Source organism: Rana temporaria, chromosome 10 (assembly GCF_905171775.1).
Source record: "Rana temporaria chromosome 10, aRanTem1.1, whole genome shotgun sequence".
In the NCBI taxonomy this organism is placed as follows: Eukaryota; Metazoa; Chordata; class Amphibia; order Anura; family Ranidae; genus Rana; species Rana temporaria.
In genome coordinates this window covers 92946110-92967305 of record NC_053498.1, presented here as the reverse complement: position 1 = coordinate 92967305, position 21196 = coordinate 92946110, and the positions used below count along the sequence as shown (strand labels likewise).

General features: G+C 44.2%; 1 protein-coding gene across 1 annotated transcript in view; it reads right to left on the bottom strand.

The window, feature by feature from the left end:
• Positions 1 to 1752: 1752 nt before the first annotated feature.
• The window catches only part of HSD17B14 (hydroxysteroid 17-beta dehydrogenase 14), a 44361-nt gene continuing 24917 nt past the window's right edge, over positions 1753 to 21196 (bottom strand). The window contains exons 7-9 of the mRNA XM_040325699.1: positions 18041 to 18108; positions 3837 to 3933; positions 1753 to 2488 (exon numbers count right to left, since the gene is read on the bottom strand). Coding sequence (XP_040181633.1) covers positions 2324 to 2488; positions 3837 to 3933; positions 18041 to 18108 — 330 coding nt within the window. The 3' untranslated portion in view covers positions 1753 to 2323. The remainder of the gene's footprint in view (positions 2489 to 3836; positions 3934 to 18040; positions 18109 to 21196) is intronic.

The following is a 21196-nucleotide window of genomic DNA, read 5'->3' as shown; positions in this document are numbered from 1 at the left end:
TACTATTCCTCATACTAATAGGGGCACTACTCCTGATCACGAACTCTGAGGCCCTATTTATTCTCACTGATGCTGGGCTCAGGACATTTTCTGCCCAAGCTGACCACAATCCGGCCCTCCTAAAGTCTGAAGGCCAATAAACTGGCCCTTTGTTTGAAAAGTTTGGAGACCCCTGCTTTACAGTAATATATGGATGGACTCCTATGTACGTATAGGCCCAGGTTGATAGTTCAGGCAATGTATAAAACAGCAAGTATTTGAAACCTCACAACAGCAGACGGTGCCCCATGAATTGGAAAGAGCTTTGGAGCGGAGGATTCAGCATGAACTACCCAGGGCCGTCTTACTGAGCGGGCACCCCTGGGCACAGCCCGGGGGCCCCATATTCACCTGGGGCCCCATCAGAGCCAGACAAATAGCACTAGCCGGGTGAGTGTCCTGTCAGTTGGTGCGCTCGAGGGACACAGAAATTAGTACTGGGAAAGCCGACTGGGGTACTGCAGACATAAATGAGACAAAGTGTAGCTGTGAAATCCTGCCTCTGATTTCTGGAATGGGCGGGCCAATCACATGTCCCCCCCCCTTCGTCAGGCAAACTGTCTCCCCACACATAGAGTGCCACCCTGACCCAGCCCACCACCCTTCTCCGACCATTACTGAGCAGCTCAGCAGCACCCTCCCGTCCTCTTGACTCCGCCCACCACAGAGCACCACCCTGACCCCACCCACCACAGAGGGGAATCCTGCTCCTCCTCTCTTCACCGAATATCACATTGAGGCACCCTGCCCGTCCTGACTCCGCCCACCACAGAGCAGTGGTCACCTGGTGACGCGGGGCCCGGTGATCTCCCCCTGCAGTCTCTGAACCCCAGGTGCTGGCAGTGATGGAGTATGCTGTGAGGGAGAATATTATCACCAAAGATGGGAGATCGAGAGAGAGCTGCAGAGGGTGAGTGGCTACAACACAACTACCAGCCTAACTGGGGGGGGGGGGAACTACAGCTACCAGCCTGACAGGGGGGGGCTACAGCTACCAGCCTGACAGAGGGTGACTACAACTACCAGCCTGACAGGGGGGGACTAACAACATGACAGGGGGACTACAACTACCAGCCTGAAAGAGGGGGACTACAACTACCAGCATGACAGAGGGGGACTACAACTACCAGCATGACAGGGGGACTACAACTACCAGCATGTCAGGGGGACTACAACTACCAACCTGACAGGGGGGAATACCAGCATGACATGGGGATTACAACTACCAGCATGAGAGGGGGACTAGAACTACCAGCATGACAGGGGGACTACAACTACCAGCATGACAGGGGGACTACAACTACCAGCATGACACGTGGCAAGTGACACGCTGTAAAGCTACTCATTCTTTAGAGTAGGTGCGTAAATTATGGCAACCTTGTAGGGGCCCCATAGCATCACTTTGCCCAGGGGCCCATGATGCTATTAAAATGGCCCTGGAACTACCCAGCCTGAAAATACATGTACAGCAAGTCAAGCTGCAGTATCAGGGTTTTGGAACATGCACCCTTAAAAAGAAGTAAACTATTTATTCAGATTAAATTAGATCTTGCGTTGTGGCATGAAAGAAGATACCTGAACCAGACAATACACAAAGGATACAATGGTATTTTACTTAAAAAAAAAGTAAATAAAAATCTATTTAACATTTTATAAAATATTTTTTACTTTTTTCATGTTGAAATTGTAATGATCATTGATTAAACAAAAATAAAAAAGTAACAGTATCCCTTTTTAATGTGTTAATACCACAAGCTTCAAGCAATTATAAAGTGAGGCCCATGTTTAATAAAACTTGTTTTCATGTATAATTCTGCAAATTGGTTAGTTCTATTGGCTCACATACGGTTGTGCTTTCTCATTAGTATCATAACACAATGATTGTCCTTTTTTTTCACTACTTAATCAGTCAAAGCCGAGTCAGTGACCTGGAACCACTATAGAGCCACTAATGTGTTATCTTGATGTGATCATACTGACAGAGACACAGACTTCCATTAAATTTGATTATACCATGCATACTTGCTATTGTCTACATTCTGACACAAACTAGCATTAGATAGGCGGCATACACAGATGCCAGTGGATGGCAATTTGTGATATATTCAGAAAAACCGCTGCCAAAACTGGAAATACTTTAACAGTGGCAATGCAACCAGCTACATATTTGCTTTCATTTTATAAACTTCCAAAAAAATGTACAGTGAGAATATGATTGGATGCTATAGGTCACACCCTATTTTCCTGGCCTTCAGTTTTCATACATCAGTTGTCCAATAGACAGTCAGTTGTAAATGCTGTTTTGGCTCATCTGTTGATTTTTACAACCGTAATTCAATTCAGCTCCACCGGTAAGGAGAAGATCAATGCCTGTGCAGAATGTGGCTTCTGCTGCCAGGTAAAGTACAGCTTTGGCACACTCATCCGCTGTGCCCATACGACCAAGTAACTGAAAGAAAGAAAAAGATCAAAGGAACGCAAGAATTGGGAGTGGAAAACAAATACTAAGGTATAAACACAGATTAGTAAATCAAGGTAAATCAAAGTAAGCAGATACAGTGGAACCTCGGTTTACAAGTAACGTGATTAACAAGCGTTTTAAAAGACGAGCAACTTTTTTAAAGAAATTCTGACTCGGTTTGCGAGTGTTGTCTCGCAAAACGAGCAGAATTTAAGCTTATGTGGCCTGCAGTACCGCATTTAGCCTGAGGTAGGGGGGGGTCGCCGGAGCCGAACGGCACTGTTTGGAAATGCATGGAAAGACCAGAGAACAGCTTGGCTGATCTCGGAAAGGCTAGTGAACGGGGTATTTTCCAAGGTCAGCCAAGTTGTCCTCGGCCTTTCTAAAGGCTCTCCGGCACCCCCCCCCCCACCTCTGGCAGCATGCGGTATTGCATGCCATTGAAGTCAATGCGGAACAAATTATTTTCGTTCCCATTGACTTCAATGGGGGAACTCGCTTTGATATGCGAGTACTTTAAATTAAGAGCATTCTCCTGGAACGGATTATGCTCGTAATCCGAGGTTCCACTGTATTGTACAAGTCTTCTGATATTGTAAAAAAACAAGACTGATGGGCACAAACAGCATTATCTCTACATAAAGTATACTGGTGATTATTTTTTTTTGTGGAAAGGTACATATAAAAACCTGAAACGGTGAACTACAGTTCTGTGCAACAACAATGGATATAACCCAGGTTATGACTAAGTGAAGAAATTTGTGAAACGCGTCAACCATACTCCCCTCTGATTCTGTTGCTGCAACCGTTTCTCATGTTGAATGTTTTTTATACAATCAAGCTCTTGCTTCCTTATTTTTTGGAGTGTGGTCATTCGCTTTGCTCTTTGTATCCGGCAAGGGATGTAACCACCACATCACTGGAAGGTAGAGTTGAGTATACTGGGGGACTTTATTTCCACTTTCCTCCTCAAAAGCCCCCAATGGAATGATCATAACTGTCAGAAGCTGCCAGTGGAGGAACCATAACTGACAGAAGACACAAATGAAGAGGCCATAATTGTTAGATACCCTCCAAAGAAGGAGCCTTAACTGGTGAAAGACTCCAAGGCCGGGACCATAACTGTAAGAAGCCTACCAATAAAGGTGATATAACTGTCAGAAGACCCCCCCCCCCCCCCCCCCAATGCAGGGGGCCATAACTTTAAGAAGCCCCCAATATAGGGGCTATAATTGTAAGATGCCCCCGAGTGAAGAGGACATAACTTTGGTCTTCATAGCTTCTGATCTGCAATGCTATTTGGGGGGCTGCGCATTTTTATTGGTTAATCCCTCACCTGGGCATCTTTTCCTCCTAGAATCATAACATCAGGATTAGCAGCATGACTGGAGAGTTCCTTCCAAAGTGGTGTCCATATGTTTCCTGGAGATATGCTGAAAAATATACACATTTCATATCATAAAGTTAATTGTGTGCACCATATTATCTGATAAAAACAAATTAATTTATTGGATTATAATAGTCACATAGGTAATCAGAAAATGAAGGCTCTACTTAGTAAGGGACACTTTTCTATGGCCAGCTGTTGATGTTGTTACAATTTCTATGATCCATATCTACAAAATATAGCTATACAGGAACTCCATTAGCAGTGAATTCTTTGTAATATAATGGGGCCACAGTCCAGGAAGCAGCTCACAGAGTCATTTGAAGTGCACTCCCCCACCTGCATCACAAGAAGGAGATATCCGATCACTGGATTACCAACACAGGGGGTCGTGTGGACTGCTATGCAGTACCTGAATGGCAAATGTAGGGACTGACCAGGTAAACTGTCCTCCCTGTGTACATCCCAAGGTTTAAAGAAAAACATCAGGCAGATATAAAAGTCCCATATTAATGAAGGTTTATGTGCAATTATAAATGTAACTGCTGCTAGTATAACTACCTGAATCAATAAGATCCTCTTGCAATCCCCTATAGCAAATCACTCAAAGAGGGAGAGGAAGCAGCAGCCAAAATATTGCTGCATGCAAATACAGTGACAAGGAAAATGCTGAGAGGAGGAGATAGCAGAGTGAACAGAGAGATGACCTCACCAGTCTGTTGCTGCTCTTTCATTGTCCAGTCAGCGAGCTGGGGATGGATAGATGACACCACTGTGTTCCCTAACTGTAAATAAGAAAGTGGAGTCATCTGGCAGTGAGGACAATGGTGACTGACCACTGTACTCTCTTCTGAGGTCTCCATTATGAATAGATTTGCTAGCAAACACATATCCATATATAATTGTAAAAGAATAAAAAAAGGAATGATAAAAACATAAAAATATAAAACAACTTTTACAATCTTTAGGGTATATTCACACCAGCGACTGCATTAAAATGCAGCAGCTGGCGTGTGGTTGGGATGACAGCAGTGCCAATGCGCCAATTGCAGCACATCACACTGTTCATTTTTTTAAATAAACTATTGAAATGTCACACAGTGACATGACTGCAGTGCAATGAATGGCAATGGATTGCCTCACACTGCTCTGGCACTAAAAAAGTTGTACTTTTTTCAGCACACACCACCACAATGTTGAGGTGTGAATCAGCCAGCTCTGCCTTTTTTTTGGGGTTCGGCACAAGGAGACCAGCAGACTCAGAGAACACAGCAGGAAGGTCCAACCACCTCACTGCGCACTTCCAGGTCCATGCAAAACCTGATTGACACATCTGGAGCTGTGCAGTGATTTTGCTGGGGGTAGGATCCCTAAGCTGGCAAATAATGAAGGGGGCGTTATGATGGAATCTTTGCCCTGGACGCTGGATGACTTTGTCCTGCCACTGGTTAGTGGGCTCAGAAAGATATTTATTTTCAACCAAAGTGATAAAAATTCGGGAAGGAAGATTTACATGTTGTGCGCATGTTCTAGGCCCAAATGAAACTTGTGTAAAGTGGTATGAAACCCAAAGGCAAATATTTATTATATTGCAGCTCACCAATTCTTAGATGTGAAGGCTCTATTCGTTTGCTCTTTTAGGCTTTCTTTCCTTTATTTTCACCTGGTGATTCAGCCAGTTTTTTTTTTTAAAGAACAAGCTGTCCTGCAGATGTAGCAGTTAGAGAGTTGAGACAAACCATTTAACAATGACAGGGGTGCGTACAATTATCAGCTTTATTTATGTAAAACTGATGCAGCGTACACATGGTCGTTTTTCGTCATGAAAAAAAAAAAACGTTTTTAAAAACGTCATTTAACCACTTAAGCCCCGGGGATAGTTTTATTGCATCTTTATAATTTTTTTTTTTTTTTACTACTATTGGCGGCGATCAGCGTTTTTTTTCGTGACTGCGACATTATGGCGGACACTTCGGACAATTTTGACACATTTTTGGGACCACTGTCATTTTCACAGCAAAAAATGCCTTTAAATTGCATTGTTTATTGTGAAAATGACAGTTGCAGTATGGGAGTTAACCACAGGGGGTGCTGTAGGAGTTAGGGTTCACCTAGTGTGTGTTTACAACTGTAGGGGGGTGTGGCTGTAGGACTGACGTCATCGATCGAGCCTCCCTATAAAAGGGATCACTCGATCTATGCAGCCACCACAGTGAAGCACGGGGAAGCCGTGTTTACATACGGCTCTCCCCGTTCTTCAGCTCCGGGGAGCATTCCCGACGGAGCGGCTATTACCGAATAGCCGCGCCGTCGTCCCGGATCGCTCCCCGAGGTAAGCCGCCCGCCGCACGCAGCGGAGGGGGTCCCGATCGGACCCCCGACCCGCTATACGCCCACCTGCCTGTTCGTGCCATTCTGTGGACGTAAATAGGCATGCGGCGGGCGTTAAGTGGTTAAAATCATCGTTTTTCGGCTTCTTTTAACGTCGTTTTTTAAAATGTCGTTTTCCGTGTTGTAAAAAATTATTGTGTGTGGGCTAAAACGACGTTTCAAACCCGCACATGTCCAGAAGTGAGTTATGAGACGGGAGCGCTCGTTCTGGTAAAATTACCGTTCATAATGGAGTAAGCACATTCATCACGCTGTAACAGACAAAAAATCGCAAATCGTCTTTTCCTAACAAGGAATCAGCTAAACTTCCCCTTCAGAGTGCCGTCGTACGTGTTGTACGCCACCACACTTTGTTCATTATTTTTCAAAAACTATGGTGTGTGGGCAACGTTTTTAATGATTGAAGTTGGAAAAACTTAGTTTTTTGGACATGCTGAAAAACAACGTTTTTTTTTCATGCCGAAAAACAACCGCATTTACGCGGCATCACTCAAAAAGAATAAAACTATTGCAATAAATGTTTAAAGAGTGTTAGCTGGAGTTTTGCTTGAATCTGTTATGTATCTAAATCTGTGAGTACATCTAACACTTCCCTCCTCCAGGGTTGGCAACCGCCAGTAAATTTACTGACAGTTTGTAAAAATCAGCGATTTACTCCCAGTACATATCAGGGGCTGATCATTTTATGCTGTGTTTACTTTTAAAGTGTAAATCAAGCAAATTACTTTGTTATAGGTATTGTTAGTGCTTCCATATCACGTGTATACTGTTTAAATATTCACTGTGTTCGTTTTCAGTAGGAGTTCAGTAATTTCTCAGATTGCAAAACAAAAGAAAGGATTCTTCTGGACAGCCGCGTGAGGAGGGCAGGGTTGCCAACCTCCCGCAGCATTTTTTACTGACAGAACATGGAAAATTTACTGGCGGAGCACATTTTTTACTGGCAACCTGAGAAATTACTGAGAAAGAAAAAACGCTCAGGTGTGGAAATCTTCAGAATAAATGCTTTCCCCAGGATCACATGTGCAGGCAATGCATATGAGATTGCAAAACAAAAGAGATTCTTCTGGACAGCCGCACTCTGAACAAAAGTTGCCTTTAATGTAAAAATTCAAGATAGAAAAACAGCACTACATGTCACAGCATACCGGCTGATCTGACACATTTCACACTGTATTTAATGTTTAATCATATGATTAAACACTAAATACAGTGTGAAACACGTCAGCTCAGCTGGTATGCTGTGACATGTAGTGCTGTTTTTCTATCTTGAATTTTTACATTAAAGGCAACTTTTGTTCAGAGTGCGGCTGTCCAGAAGAATCTCTTTTGTTTTGCAATCTCATATGCATTGCCTGCACATGTGATCCTGGGGAAAGCATTTATTCTGAAGATTTCCACACCTGAGCGTTTTTTCTTTCTCAGTAATTTCTCAGGTTGCCAGTAAAAAATGTGCTCCGCCAGTAAATTTTCCATGTTCTGTCAGTAAAAAATGCTGCGGGAGGTTGGCAACCCTGCCCTCCTCACAGACTGACAATGCTGCTGTCCTAAGGTGTCTTTTGTTGCTCCTTCATCCAGAGTGTAGGCACCCTAATACAAGAGGTGTGTTACTGGTCAGATCACTAAGTGAAAAAAAGGGGGGGGGGGGGAGCCTAAAAACGAAAACGAATACATCCACTAAATCTACTGATTGGTAAGCTGCAATATATTACATTTTGGGTTTATGGTAGCAGTTCACCCTAAAACTAAAATCTGTAAATCTGCTGGAAGCCACATTCTAAGACTAACCTATCTAGCCATGTACAGAGGAAATCGCTATGTAGCGTCTGCTCCCATTGAGTGGGCGCTATTTGTTAAATTATAGTTGCCTGAGCAGTAGTTTTGGCTCAGGATGATTATTCTAAATTGTTGGTTCTGTTAAGTTCAGCTGGGTTGCACAAGTGCAACCCCTGACGGTGGGTGTCGCTGTCACCGCAGGTCACGATTGGAAAGGCAACAGGCTGAATGTATTGGGTATCTCTCTCTCAGAAGAGGCTCAGGGGGTGTGGTCAACCCGCTGTGCATGTTGGGGAGGGGTATTTAAGAGACAGATGCCGTTTGGCGAGGGTTCGTCTTAGTGTCTCGACCTGAGGGCCCTCCTGGCCTTAGGGATGTTGAGCTGTTGTGTAGTCTCGGGGCCAGCTGGCCCGAGGCCTAGCAACTGAGAGTAGGCCCAGGAGATTCTGGGGCCTACTGATCCAGGGATGGTCCTTCGCTACCTTGTCTATGGAAGGAAACTGAACCAGTGGGATTCAATTGATGGACGTACCCTGGCGGATTTACCTCACTGTGCTGCCGGTCCGGCTGAAAGATTCTTGGCACCGTGAGTTGTGTAACTTTTGTTGAAACTATATCGGGTGTGCAGTCGGTTACATGATCTTGTGGCAGAAGATCATGGGACGGCCCGACGATACTCATCAAGTCTGTGGCAGAGACTTTGTCGAGCTTCGCATCATCTGCTAGGCCAGTGAGAGTGGGCCTATCTGGTGGTTGCTAAAATCCAGTGTGGAGCTGAGTTAATCCTTTGGATCTAAGTGGTACCCGTGACCCGCAACGCGAAAGTACCTGAGTCTTTCCCTATCCCCCTACCTCTCTGTTGGAGAACTTTGTTAATAAAACCCTTGAAAGAGACTTTGTGTTGGTGCGTACATTCTTATGGACAACTCTTCAAAGGACAACCCCTGAAGCAAGCGTATTGAACAGTAAGTTAACGGCAGCTCCTTCGGGGGTAGTGCTACACGCCTTTACAACTTTCTGAATCCGCTCCAGTCCGGTCTTCATCAGCAGAAGCTCTGTGTAGGAGACAGCCGACAACGGCTGTGAAATGCCTGGGAAGTGACTTCACCCATAGAGTTACTATGGGGCTTCCGTTGTCGGACGTGTCCTCTGCACCCGCCTAGAGCGAAGCCGCGACTGACAGCTCATCGTGGGATCAGACCGGATTCAGAAAAGGGATGTAAAGCCATTTCTTCTTTACAGGGTTAGATAGGCTAGTCTTAAATTGTGGATGCCTGTAGTATTATAGATTTTAGTTTTAGGGTGAACTGCTACTTTAATACAGCTTTAATATGTCTGGGAGTAAGTAGCAGGTCAAATAAGGGCTTTTGAATTAAATCAGTTGACATAATGAATGCTAGATCAAATACTCTGATGTAATCACTGAAGAATTTCCATACAAATGTACGAATGAAATTGGTGTTTGGCCAGCAAATAAGTGCAAATCCAATGGCAAAAATCCAACCTACACATCCTGTATGCAGAAACCTTACTGTACTTTGCAAAATAACATAACAATAAAGAAACAAATACAGTAACTTTTGTGCATGTATTTTTTTAAATTAAACTATTAGTTCTCTTACAATAAGGATAGCTAGTCGTTATTGTAGATATACCATCTATTTTACTGTCAAATGTTGTTCACTATTCTTGGGCACCGAACAACATTAAATGTTATTCTTATCATCCCAGTTACACCCATTTGTTCTTTGCAGCAGTACACAGCCACTCCCTTGTCCAAACCTTCAGAGTTCTGCTAATAGTTCTCTGTACTGTCTAGTTTTCCATGGCTCTTTGTTTTTGGGATATTCGTGCTGTGAGATCTCTGCAGAAGCTGTGTGTGATCTTGACACAAAAAAGGATCCCAATGTTGGTAGTAAGCATGCACACCCCTACCCACCGTAACTTGGTTCCACCCCTACCCACCTCTTCGTAGCGCCTCTTTTAGAGAATACAGAGCCAAGTATCATTTTATGGTGCTAAGTAATTTGAATGGAATTTGTTAATACAAGAAAAGTAGTAAAACAGACCCCCAACAGCAATAATAGATTCACCCAAAAACAATAGACCCCCCCCCCAGCATCAATGGATTCCAACAACAAAATACCACCCCAGCAGCAACAACAAATCTCCCAGCAGCCAGCATCAATATATTCCCCAGCAGCCAGCATGAATAGACTCTCCAGAAGCCAGCATCATAAGACTCTCCAGCAGCCAGCATCAATAGACTCTCAAGCAGCCAGCATCAATAGACTCTCCAGCAGCCAGCATCAATAGACTCTCCAGAAGCCAGCATCAATAGACTCTCCAGAAGCCAGCATCAATAGACTCTCCAGCAGCCAGCATAAATAGACTCTCCAGCAGCCAGCATCATAAGACTCTCCAGCAGCCAGCATCATAAGACTCTCCAGCAGCCAGCATCATAAGACTCTCCAGCAGCCAGCATCATTAGACTCTCCAGCAGCCAGCATCAATAGACTCTCCAGAAGCCAGCATCATAAGACTCTCCAGCAGCCAGCATCAATAGACTCTCCAGCAGCCAGCATCAATAGACTCTCCAGCAGCCAGCATCAATAGACTCTCCAGCAGCCAGCATCATAAGACTCTCTAGCAGCCAGCTTTATAAGACTCTCCAGCAGCCAGCATCATAAGACTCTCCAGCACCCAGCATCAATAGACTCTTCAGCAGCCAGCATCATAAAACTCTCTAGCAGCCAGCTTTATAAGACTCTCCAGCAGCCAGCATCAATAGACTCTCCAGCAGCCAGCATCAATAGACTCTCCAGCAGCCAGCATCAATAGACTCTCCAGAAGCCAGCATCAATAGACTCTCTAGCAGCCAGCATCAATAGCCTCTCCAGCAGCCAGCATCAATAGACTCTCCAGAAGCCAGCATTAATAGACTCTCCAGCAGCCAGCAAAAATAGACCCCCTCCCTCAACAGTAGATCTCTTCCAGCAACAATTGACCCCCCAGAAACAATAGACCTAACAAGCAACAATAGACTACCATGGAAAAATAGATCCCCTCCAGCAGCCAGCATGGATAGACCCTCCAACACAGCCCAGCACTCCTTGCCATTACATACAATTAGTGCTGCAGGTGTGGAACTGCATTCCTCCACTTTCCTGATGAAAAAAAGCCATTTACTTATATATAAAATATTTTTTGTTCTGATCACAGCTTTTCAGAACTATAGGTCTGGCTCACCAGGGGTGTGCTGGACCTTTGCAGAGAGAGGCAAGTGTCTCCATACAGAGAGAAGGAGTCCTTCTGTGCAGCTGCTGGCAGGGGACAGGCTTTTCCACTGAGGCTAGGTTCACACCTATGCGAATTGAGTGCGGTTTAAACCGCATCTAATTCGCAGGACATTTCAAAATACATTGTTTTCAATGAGGCTGGTTCACATATGTGCGATGCATCCGCACTGCGTATTGCCTCCAAACCGCATGCGGTTTTTATGTCTTGCGGTGCGGCTCAGGTGCGAATTCAGTCCCATTATCTTCGATGGGTACGCATATAATTCGCACATGTGTTCAGTTCTCTGCAGGAGTTTCTCTCATTCAGCTCAATACAATTCTCCCCCACTCTCCTCTCACCCGGAAGTTCTCCCAGGTCTCCAAATTCGCACCTGATCTGCAGCTAAACCGCAGTTGATCTGCAGAACACCCTCTAGAGAAATCTGCAACGACAACGCAGCTCAAAAAAGCAACGCACTAGTGTGATTCCGGCCTCAAGCTTTGGCTGATTTCTAATGGAAAATCATTTTAAGATTTTGCACAATTTTTATGGATGTGCAATGTAAATAGCTGATTTAAAATGAAAGGTTTGGCTTTAAATATCTTCAGTTGCTGCAATATTTCAGTAACTAATTAGATCCAGGTATACACATACACACACCAAGAAAGATATAAATAGTAGGCAATGGCATAGGAGGCGGTCCTTGTTGCATTGAAACGCATAACTACACCCCTACAACTTCCATGTCATCCTCCTGTTGTTCCTGCATCTCCGATCTGGTCCTGGCTTGAACCAACGGTGCGGTCCACCTGGGCCATGCATAACACTTGATACTGGAAGTGCCACAAAAGAATTGCCGGCCCCAGCAGCACTCCTTGTGTTTTTTTCTATATTGCAGACCATAGAGTGATATCCATAACTCTCCAAGGGTGTTGCAGCCATGACATAGTGAAGTTTCCATGTGAACTTAGTGGCCATTATGGATTTTAACTGACCAGGCTTCTTTTTAAGAATTTTTATAGAATTAATTTTATCGATTTTTTCCCTTGCTTATTTTTAGAGCCCATATTTGCCACCCCAGCCACTTTAGCACCTGTGACGCTATGCGAGGTGCGATACATGATCATAGGTACATTTCACCTCGCATACGTTCTATCATGAGAGACTGAACCGGAATCCATTCCGGGTTTTACAGCCTCTGTGCCTGGCTAGGATTCCGGTCCGGATGTTTGGGTCCACTGGAGTCCACAATCAGCTGGACTTTAAATGTCCAGGAAGAGAGCACAACAGGGCTCTGGCTTGAAACTCAGGAAGGGACCTGAGTGAGGGGAGCGCTGAGTGCTGGACTGAAAAGGTTTGCTTTACTACATGTTTTGTGGGTGTCAGGGACTAGCCCCACACTGTATAGAGAGGAGATCCTGTTTGTTTAGTTTAGCGCCGGACGGCAAGGATTTAATTTATTGTTTTGTTTATTTTAATCTGCAAACCGTTTATAAATAAAATCTGGCATCCGCCAGACTTAAAAGAAAGTGCCTGCTTACAGACTGTGATTTCAGAAAAGGTGATCCCCACAAGCTAATCCCTCACACGCCATATATCAAATTTTTGCATAAATAGTAGGCATTACTCTTTTTTTGTTGTAATGCACATGGATTAAGCAGTGCCTAAGCAAAAACAAAAAAACTACAGATACATTTTTTTCAAAGTTCTTCTGGTCAGTTGTTTTTCATTCGGAAATGTAAATGCTATTTAGTACTAGGAGCCCAGGCCAGCATGATGACATACCCACAGTGGAGGGGTCCATGGCAGTCTTGGCTCAGAGGAAGTGCTGAAAAATGGCGGTGGCAATTTAATAAGGTTACTGGTGACATGATGGAAAGGAATTGCTAAAGGTGACAATTCTGGACTGAAGGTGCGCACTGCAGTCAAAGCAGCTTTTCTTTTTTTTGCTATGTATTTTTTTCTTTAAACCAAGGTTCCACTTTAAAGTGCAATCCTGAGCATTTCAAACTCAGCCTATAGAAATAAAGGCACTATTTAAAAAAATGAAAGGAATAAAAAGTATCTACCAAATAATTTTTTTCTGTTCCAGGGGCTGAAGGATTTGACTGGATGAAACCCAAATCAACAACTGGACCCCAAAATAGGAACAGTTGTTGAATTTCAGACCTCAACCCAGAGAGGTCAGACATTGCACCATCAACTAATTTCACAGGCTAGTTGTGATTCAACCAAAGCTTTAAATCCTCATAACATTGTAGGGTTATGCTTTACAAATCAGCACACAGACTCTAAACATGGCTATGAAAATGGCCATTATAGGTGTCTAGTATGTGAAAATGATTGCAATAACAGACACTCTCTCACTTTGACTCGTTTCTTCCCCTTTTTATTTATTTCCTTATTTTTTATCTTGTATCATTCACCATTTTAGTCCATATTATATTGTTCATGTTTTTTATTCATCTTTTTCATAATTTCACCTTTTCTTTTTTCTTTCTTCTTTCTTCTTTTTTCCCTGGTTTTCCTCTCCCTTCTCCTCCCTTCCCTCCAGGGCCTGATCTCTGCCAAAATGGCGGCGACCAAGCCCCTGTGGTAGCTCCGCCTGCAGCACGCCGCCTGACGTAATTTCTAACAGCACGCCAGACAATGCAGGCCACTGCTGATGACGCTGTTTTCGGCGCGTCAGCCTCTGGAGCTCAGATGAGGCTGTCTGCGTTCCATTCCACCGCAGCATTTCCATCACACACCGCGCCTCAATGGGCGGCAGCATCCGTGACGGCGACATGCTGGGGGATGTTACTTGTCCATCCTACGTTTGGAAGAGCGGGGTTCCGTGTACCCCTTGGATCCACCCGATCGTAAGTCCACAGCTCATCATCATCCCAGCCCCCCCCCCCCCCGCCTCCTCTGTTTGTTTGGCCTATACTCAATTGGGCATTGTACATTTTTACCCAGGCCTTTATGGAGGTGACCGTTACAGGGGCCACTGCTGGATCTATAGTACATCTCTCCATACAACATGGTGTTTTCATCTCAGTTTCTCCTATTTCATTATTTATATTCATTTTTATTAATTTCTCTTTCCATTTTTTTATTCATTGGTCTGTTATTGCTGTAATTTTCCACTCATTGTTTTTGTATTTAGTATCCGGGACTGCCCATCATTTGTTGGGAGGAGTCTGGATGGCCCCTGGGAGGTCCCCTATGGCTGGCGGTAGGCGTGGTTTGTGCATATGTGTAGGTATATCAAGGGGGTGTCTGTGGAAGGGTCTATACTGCTGAGCTCTGATGAAGAGGTCCTTGTTGCCTCAAAACGCGTCAGCCGGCAGTGACACACCTCCTTTCCCCCTATCCGGGAGTGTGGTTCGAGGGGTATTCATCACATTGTTGTTGACAAGCCTTTTATACCATTTCTCTTATGAGTAGTTTTATTTTATCATATCTATTTAATAAATTGTCAACGGTAACACACTAGGCTGGTGCGCCTTTCTTTTTCTTCTTTTTGTTCTCTGCTAGGATGCTCCCCGTCCCTGAAGGGGAGCAAGGCCACTGTTACCAGTTTTGACATTTGTGGAAATTTCCATGCGGAACATTGATTAACTGTTGGACAATCCACCCGTGCGCAGGAGTTTGTGTTTTTTTTTTTATGGCTATGAAAATCCCTATCAGAGCCAAGGGACTCCAATCATTAACACCTCTACCATAATCCATTCCAAGATTTACACAACCTTTTTGCATTCTTTGGAATCCCTTCATACAACCAAGCATTTGAGGTAATTATTTATAACCATGAACTTCAAGGTTGCAGCTTTCTGGTATATACTGTGTAGAGCCCTCCTAGGTAGGTGCTAGAAAGTGTATATAGTTTTTGGCTTTTCTGCTTAACAGAGAAGCAGACAGGCAAATTGAAGTGCTGTCTGCTTAACAGAGAGCAGTGATTGATTAGTGTGGTCTGCTCAGTGTGCGGATCATGCTGTCTTGATGTTTCACACTGATCCAATAGCAATAAGGTATACTGGACAGCGGGAGGAAACCTAGTAGATGGGAGCATGGATGCAGATACAGCCCTGGCCAATTAGAAGGGGATGCGCCCCAAGGAATGCTGGGTGCCTGTATTTAAGTCTGAGGAGCACATGGGCACAGGGTTCCAGTTCCAGCCCACCTCCAAGGAGAGAGGTTCAGGTGGAGAGGAGGTGGCTGTCTCTCCCCAGCAAAAGCGGTCATGCGGCCTCAGGTGCCAGACCTGAAAGCTTCAACCCAGGGTTCCTGTGCAAGCTGAGGAAGTCTATGGATCTGGTCTTATGTCACTGGTATAGAGTGTCGCTTGGAAGTTGGAAGGAGGCGAGGTGCATGCGTGGAGTCTAGCGGTGTGGTAATGCAGTGCTGGAGCTCCATACCATTCAGGAGGAGAGCTGGTATTTAACCAAAACCCTCAAGTATTTTGACATATCCTCGGGGTGGAACTAGTACCCGGGATCTAGCTGACCAATTTGTGGGCAAAATTATGGCACAGGTAGGCGGCCGTGTCAAAATAAAGAATTCCCTCATGAAGGCTTCAAAGGGGAAAGCTATAAATAAAATGGCACCGCCCCTCTCTTCATTCATAGCCTCTATGCGCTCCCATAGGCAAAGCCTGACACAACCTGTGTCCCCAGCTGATTCTGACAGTGATTTATTCACCTCACAAGACTCTCCTCAGACCCCTCAAGTAGCCCCAGCCATTTTAAAACAATTTGAACATATGCTCCATAAAGCACTAAAACAAACATCTGATCACGTCACTTCTAACCTCACAAGAGAGATAAGAGAACTTGGAAGGTTAAAGCAGATGATTTAGAAAATATTTCTCTGGAACACACTATGGAAATAGAAAACCTCAAAGAGGAAAACCTATTGCTCCATACTAAAATTGAGGACCATAAGAACAGAGACAGGAGGGTCCAACTTAAGTATCAGGGGTATTCCTGAAACAATCATTGACCTGCAATCCACCATAACTGCTCTGTTTCAGGAATTGCAACCAGCCATTTCCATTGAAAGATTGGAATTCGACAGAATCCATCGAGCCCTTGCTGCAAGAAAAACCTGATGGTCCTCCACGCGATATCATAGTGAAATTACACTACTATCGTACAAAAGAGCAGCTCCTGTCATCAGCCAGGGACAAAAAGCAGCTGAATTTCAAAGGATATGACTACCAATTGTTTGCTGATTTGTCCCAAATAACAATTGCTAAAAGGAGAGCATTAAAGCCCCTTCTTCTGGAATTACAACGCCATGACATCACCTACCAATGGGGGTTCCCATTTCCCCTACGTTTTGCTTACAAAGGAAAAAGATATACTTGCAGAGCTTTAATGAACTTCAACAAACACTCATAGACCTAAATTTAATGGAACCAAATCCACAAAATACGCCATTGCGCAGTAGATCAACACCTCTCTCATCCAAAGTAAATCATTTTCAATCCAACCAGAGAAATGGAAACCATCCACCCCACAAGAGAGGTCGCTATGCATCAACTCCTCAGGAAAGAGAGGATTCAATGGATTGAAAGAAATTCTAAAACGGAACATTTGGCTCATTCCTTACCCTGCTATTAGTCTTTTTAAAGACTTCTTGGGCAATGCACTGCACCTACTAGTTCTCTGATACATAATAATAAGTTATGTTATATAAACAGTTTCCTTTTTGTTTTCCAGAATTGCATGCTCAATGTTTGCTTATTTTTTTCTTTATTTCAGCTAAAATTCCAGGACTGTTTACTATTTCTACAGTTAGAATTCTAGATCCTTTGCATGCAAAAAGTGCAATTTATTCTAACCTTCCTTGACCTACATAAAGGGCATATGTAAAAGGCCTCTTGGCATTTATTAGAATTGTTAAGGACATGGGTCCTACTTGTTCTATTTGTTCTAATTGTTAAAACTCAGCTGACCCTAGACCGCCAATAAGAAGTTTTATATAGCAACAGTATTATCCTTTTTAGGAGATTTTTTTTTAGCATTACCTCTCCCTGTTAGAACTTTAGATATACCCTCAATATTAACATTGGGGGTTTTCCCGACCCTGCTCTACCCTCATGCCTTCTTACCACTCCTTTAGTTTATTTTACCTCCCCACCAGGGCAACCCCTCCCCTGGCCACAGACAGAAGACGGAGCAGCTCAAGCGGCCGCGGTGGCCGTACTCCATTTGGCCGCTCGGGTTGCTCTGTCTGTGGCTGAGTGACCGTCTCAGCCGGGAGATCCGCCGGGCGCTCGCGGGTATCCGGGAGCACGCAGTCAAATGCAGGAGACTCGCGCAACTCGCGGGAGACTTGAGAAGTTTGCAATACAGGGAAGGAGATTCTGTGAGTTGTATGTTAATACCAAAATATTTTAATTGATCAGTGATTTGCAGAGGAGAGTAAAGGTCCATAGGGAATATATGGGACTTAATATATTTCCTAGATCTGGGCTCTGAGATAGCAATAAGTACATTTGTATTTGGGCTAGTTACATCTCAGTTTACGCAATTTACAAGTCTGTGAAAACAAAGTTTAGCAAATAATTTCTTGCTGTGAGCAAATCCTCATTAAGCACAGTGATTCTGCCACTGATTCCAAATCACCAAGTGTGAATGGGGCCTAATGGTTTTCTAGATCTTTAAAATGATACAAATATAATTGCTGAGCCACTTAATAGCTTAAATTCAATAGCATACCTGTTCACTCTCACACTGTACTGACTTTCATCTATCGCCATTGCCTTGGTCATTGCAGTTACTGCTCCCTGGAATAGAAATAAACAGCCCATCAGGCACAAGGTAAATACAATAAATGATATCTGAAGCATACCCAAGAGGTATTGAGATTGTTGTTGTGCTTAATATAGATAACAATCAGGTTATTTGATTGGCCAATAGAAAACAGTGTTTCGGGAGTTATGGAATTCAATTCAGTAGGACCATATGTGGTGAAATTTGTCACTACTGGATAAGGTCTTCTATTATAAAATGTTTAGGATTTTATGAGACCACAAGCTTAGGGGTTGCTGGTTGGTTTGTTTCCAAAGATGTAGTATGCAGGTCCATGCTGTGTTTGCCAAATAAAATGTCAATTACTTTTTTATATTTTTTCTTAAACAGATTGTTATGGTGGTATGGAAATTGGCCAAACTGTTTCCGATATGTGCCGCCTCCCGAGAAGACAGAAGTGGTCGGGAGCCGTTACATGCGCAGAGGGTGAAGAATTTCACAGGAGGCGGAGGAGCAGTGCAGACCAGGGGTTGGCAATTCAGGGGCGCGGTCTACCTGTCACCTGTCACGATCGACAGGTAGCCTGCAATCAACGGGTTGCTGACCCCCATTATAGACCAACACAAAGTGGCATATAATTATGAAGTGGAAGAAAAATGATAAATGGTTTTCAAAATGTCTTACAAATAAATATCTGAAAAGTATAGCGTGCATTTGTATTCTGCCCCCTTTACTCTGATACCCCTAACTAAAATCTAGTGGAACCAACTGCCTTCAGAAGTTGTCTAATTAGTAAATAGAGTCCATCTGTGTGTAATTTAATCTCAGTATAAATACAGCTGTTCTGTGTAGTGTTCAGAGGTTTGTTAGAGCACCTAAGTAAACAAACAGAATCATGAAGGCCAAGGAACACACCAGACATGTCAGGGATAAAGCTGTGGAGAAGATTTAAGCAGGGTTAGGTTATAAAAAATATCCCAAGCTTTGAACATCTCACAGAGCACTGTTCAATCCATCATCCAAAAATGGAAAGAGTATGAAACAACTGCAGACCTACCAAGACATGGCCGTCCACCTAAACTGACTGGCCGGGCAAGGAGAGCATTAATCAGAGAAGCAGCCAAGTTGCCCATGGTAACTCTGGAGGAACTGCAAAGATCCATATTTCAGGTGGGAGAATCTGTCCACAGGACAACTATTAGCCGTGCACTCCACAAATCTGGCCTTTATGGAAGAGAGGCAAGAAGAAAGCCATTGTTGAAAGAAAGCCATAAGATGTACCGTTTGTGAGAAGCCATGTGGGGGACACAGCAAAGATGTGGAAGAAGGTGCTCTGTTCAGATGAGACCAAAATTTTCTTTTTGGCCTAAAAGCAAAACTCTATTAGCCGGATTCAGGTAGACCGGCGTATGTTTAAGCCGGCGTAACGCATCCCATTTGCACTACGCCGACGTAACATAGTGAGGCAAGTACAGTATTCACAAAGCACTTGCTCCGTAAATTACGTTGGCGTAGCGCAAATGGGCCCGCGTAACCCCGCCTAATTCAAAGTAGGCATGTAGTGGGCGGGCTACATTTAAATTAACTGTGACCCCATGTAAATGAAGTCCGTTCGTACAGGGCATGCGTGCGCATGCTCAGAATCACGTCGCAAATACTCCCTACGTAACGACGTTGGCTCACTGCTTTCGACGTGAACGTAACCTACGCCCAGCCCCATTCACGTACGCTTACGCAAACAACGTAAAATACGACAGCTGTTCCGTCGTCCATACCTTGCATGGGCTGCGCCATCTTTTTGGTGGTTTATCTTTACGCCGGCGTATGTCTTACATAAACGGCGTATCTTACTGCAACGGGCGTACGTACGTTTGTGAATCGGTGTATCTTGCTCATTTACATATTTGACGCATAAATCCACGTACACGCCCCTAGCGGCCAGTGTAAATATGCACATAAGATACGACGGCGTAGGAGACTTACGTCGGTCGTATCTTGTCCAAATTTAAGCGTATCTGGTTTCCAGAATACACTTAAATATATGACGGCGTGCATTCGGACTTACGACAGAGTATCTACTGATACGCCTTCGTAAGTCTTTCTGAATCCGGCTATATGTGTGGTGGAAAACTAACACTACACATCACCCTGAACACACCATGGTGGTGGCAGAATCATGTCGTGGGGAGGCTTTCCTTTAGCAGGGACAGGGAAGCTGGTCAGAGTTGGTGGAAAGATGAATGGATCTAAATACAGGAAAATCTTAGAAGAAAACCTATTGGAGTCTGCAAAAGACTTGAGACTGGGGTTCACCTTCCAGCAGGACAACGACCTTAAAAATACAGCTAGAGTTACAATGGAAAGGTTTACATCAAAGCATATTTATGTGTGACAATCAGGGATGGACTGGGACAGAAATTTGGCCCTGGACTTCATCCAGACTGGCCCACTTTGACAGGTCTCTCCCATGGCGGCCGGACAATTCCCGCACCTCCCCCCCCCGGCCACCCAAGCTCCCTCTCCCCTTTCACTAGCCGTTCTACTTTATTAGAGTAGAACGGCTGGTACTGGTACTCTTATAGGCGGTACCAGTGGGGAAGCTAGACATTATTTCACCCAAATCAGTTCGGTGCTCCCCCTTATGGGACAAGATTAGGCAGAAGTGAGAAACTCCCAGGCCATAGCTGTTGAGTCAGCTGTCTGTCCCCTCCCCCCATGCTCCTCTGGTCCTCCCCCTGCTTCTTTGTTACTCCCAGGTGAGCGCTGCGGGAAGGGAGAGACAGAGGAGCGGAGGGGGGCAGCAGTCCGCTGTCACTGAAGCCGGCCCACTGAGCCATTGGCCCACCGGGAAACTCCCTGTGGTCCCAATGGCCAGTCCATCCCTGGTGACAATGGCCCAGTCAAAGTCCAGACCTAAATCCAATTGAGAATCTGGGGAAAGACCTGAAAATCGCTGGAACAAAGAATACCCAGAGGGCAGAAAGATGGAGTTTTGAGGTACAGAAAAATTGATCAACATCAAATTATGAAAAAATATATATCTTTTTTTTATTACATAGACAATATAAAATTGCTATAAAATATTCAGGCAAGAACAGCCCTGTGGTAACAATACAGAAGAAT